The 1,924-nt window shown below is 44.5% G+C and overlaps 1 protein-coding gene across 1 annotated transcript; it reads right to left on the reverse strand.

Annotated features, from left to right (window-relative positions):
* Window positions 1–600: 600 nt before the first annotated feature.
* On the reverse strand, window positions 601–1,260 carry LOC100798535 (uncharacterized). The gene has a single exon (XM_006580718.1). The coding sequence runs from the start codon at window positions 1,258–1,260 to the stop codon at window positions 601–603; it is 660 nt and encodes a 219-aa protein (XP_006580781.1).
* Window positions 1,261–1,924: the final 664 nt, after the last annotated feature.

Below are 1,924 nucleotides of genomic sequence, written 5' to 3' on the forward strand. Positions count from 1 at the left end.
GGCTTCGTCGAGCTTGCGGTAATCGATGCACATTCTCCAGCCAGTGACAATCCTTGTTGGGATTAGGTCATTATTTTCATTCTGAATGACTGTCATGCCCCCTTTCTTTGGTACCACCTGGATTGGGCTTACCCAAGCACTGTCAGAAATGGGGTAGATAGGTCCAGCCTCTAGAAGCTTAAGCACCTTTTTCCTCATTTCTTCCTTCATTGATGGGTTGAGCCTTCTCTGGGGCTGTCTGACTGGTCTATAGTCTTCTTCCATCATTATCTTGTGCATGTAGTAGGCAGGGTTGATTCCTTTAAGATATGATATGTGCCACCAAATTGCTTCCCTGTGTCTCTTGAGGACCTCTACCAACCCGTTCTCTTCCTCTGCCGTTAGCTTACTGTTGATCACCACAGGCTTGGTCTCGTTCTTTTCCAAGAACATATACTTTAGATGGTTGGGTAGGATCTTCAGCTCTACCTTGGTCTTCTCGAATGGACTCAAGCTTTTCAATTCTTCAAAACTTGTCACCCCTGCAGGAATGTTTTCCTCATGATCTAAGTCTTCCAAGAAAGCCCTTAGATCCCTTTTCCTCATCACTGGTTAGACAATCTACAACATTGATAAAAACTTTCTCCAATGAATTTTGTGTGGGAGAGCACCAACGTCTTTTTTATCGACCTCCTCCACCTTGAAGCACCTTCTATCTTCCCCTAGGTATTTAATTGCTTCGAAAAGGTTGAAGTTTACCTTTTGGTCGTCGACACTCATTTCCAGATTACCATTCCCCATATCTACCAGACAATTGATAGTCAGCATGAAGGGTTTGCCTAGGATAAGAGGAATCTCTGCATCTTCTTCTATGTCCATGATGACAAAATCCACCGAGAAAGTAAAGTGGTAGACTTTGACTAGGACATCTTCCACTACCCCGTACAGTTTCATGATTGATTGGTCAATGAGCTGGAGCGTCATCTTGGTAGGGTCTATCTTCAGATTTCCAATTCTTCTACACATTGACAGGGGCATTAAGTTGATGCTTGCCCATAAGTCAATGAGAGCCTTCCCTACTGACTCATTCCTTATGGTGTAAGGGATTGTCATGGTCCCGGGGTCTTTAAATTTCTTAGGCAGCTTCCTCTGTATCACTACATTACAGTTGCCTCCTACCATAATGCTTTCATTGTCAATATACTTCCCCTTCTTGGTGAGGATGTCCTTCATGAATTTGGTGTAGAGCGGCATCTGCTGCAAGGCATCCCCAAATGGCATGGTTATCTCTAGCCCCTTGAATATCTCCAAGAAATGTTTGAAGAAGTGCTCCTTATTCTTCTTTGATGGCACTAAAGGATATGAGGGCTCCTTTAGAGGGACTGGTGGCTCTTCTTTCCTAGCCTCTCGAGCAAGCTGGCTTTTGGTCTTAGAGGTTAAGACCTTCTTTATCTTCTTCCTCTTTCTCTCCTTCTTTGTTCGCCCTTCCTTCCTCAGACTAGTCTCCTTCAACTTTCTCTTCTTTTCCTTGCGCTCTCTTTTGGCTTCTAGTCAACACCGCCTTGCACTCCTCCTTCGGGTTCTTCTTTGTGTCGTCTCCAAAGCTTCTAGTGGGCCTCTCAGCCATTTGTTTGGCTAATTGTCACACTTGTATCTCCAGGTTCTTGATGGATGACTTTGTGCTCATGTAGTTGGACATGGATATCTGCATTAATTGAATCAGTGTCTCCTCAAGCTTACTGGTCTTCTCATAGAGATTAATCCCTTGGTTGGAATTCTGGACAGGTTGACTTCTTTGCTCCTTGTTGAACTGGTTCCTCGGATGATTCCTCTAGCTTGAGCCTTGTGTGGAATTCCTCCCTTAGTCGAATCCCGACGATCCTCCTTGGTTGTAGCCTTGGAATCCGTGGCGATTCTGAGCTCCCATTTAATTCACATCCATGGA

Source organism: Glycine max, chromosome 5, assembly GCF_000004515.6.
Source record: "Glycine max cultivar Williams 82 chromosome 5, Glycine_max_v4.0, whole genome shotgun sequence".
Taxonomy (NCBI): Eukaryota; Viridiplantae; Streptophyta; class Magnoliopsida; order Fabales; family Fabaceae; genus Glycine; species Glycine max.

Excerpts from the sequence above, each read along its gene's own strand:
- LOC100798535 (XM_006580718.1), bottom strand. The coding sequence starts at position 1,260 with ATGCCATTTGGGGATGCCTTGCAGCAGATGCCGCTCTACACCAAATTC.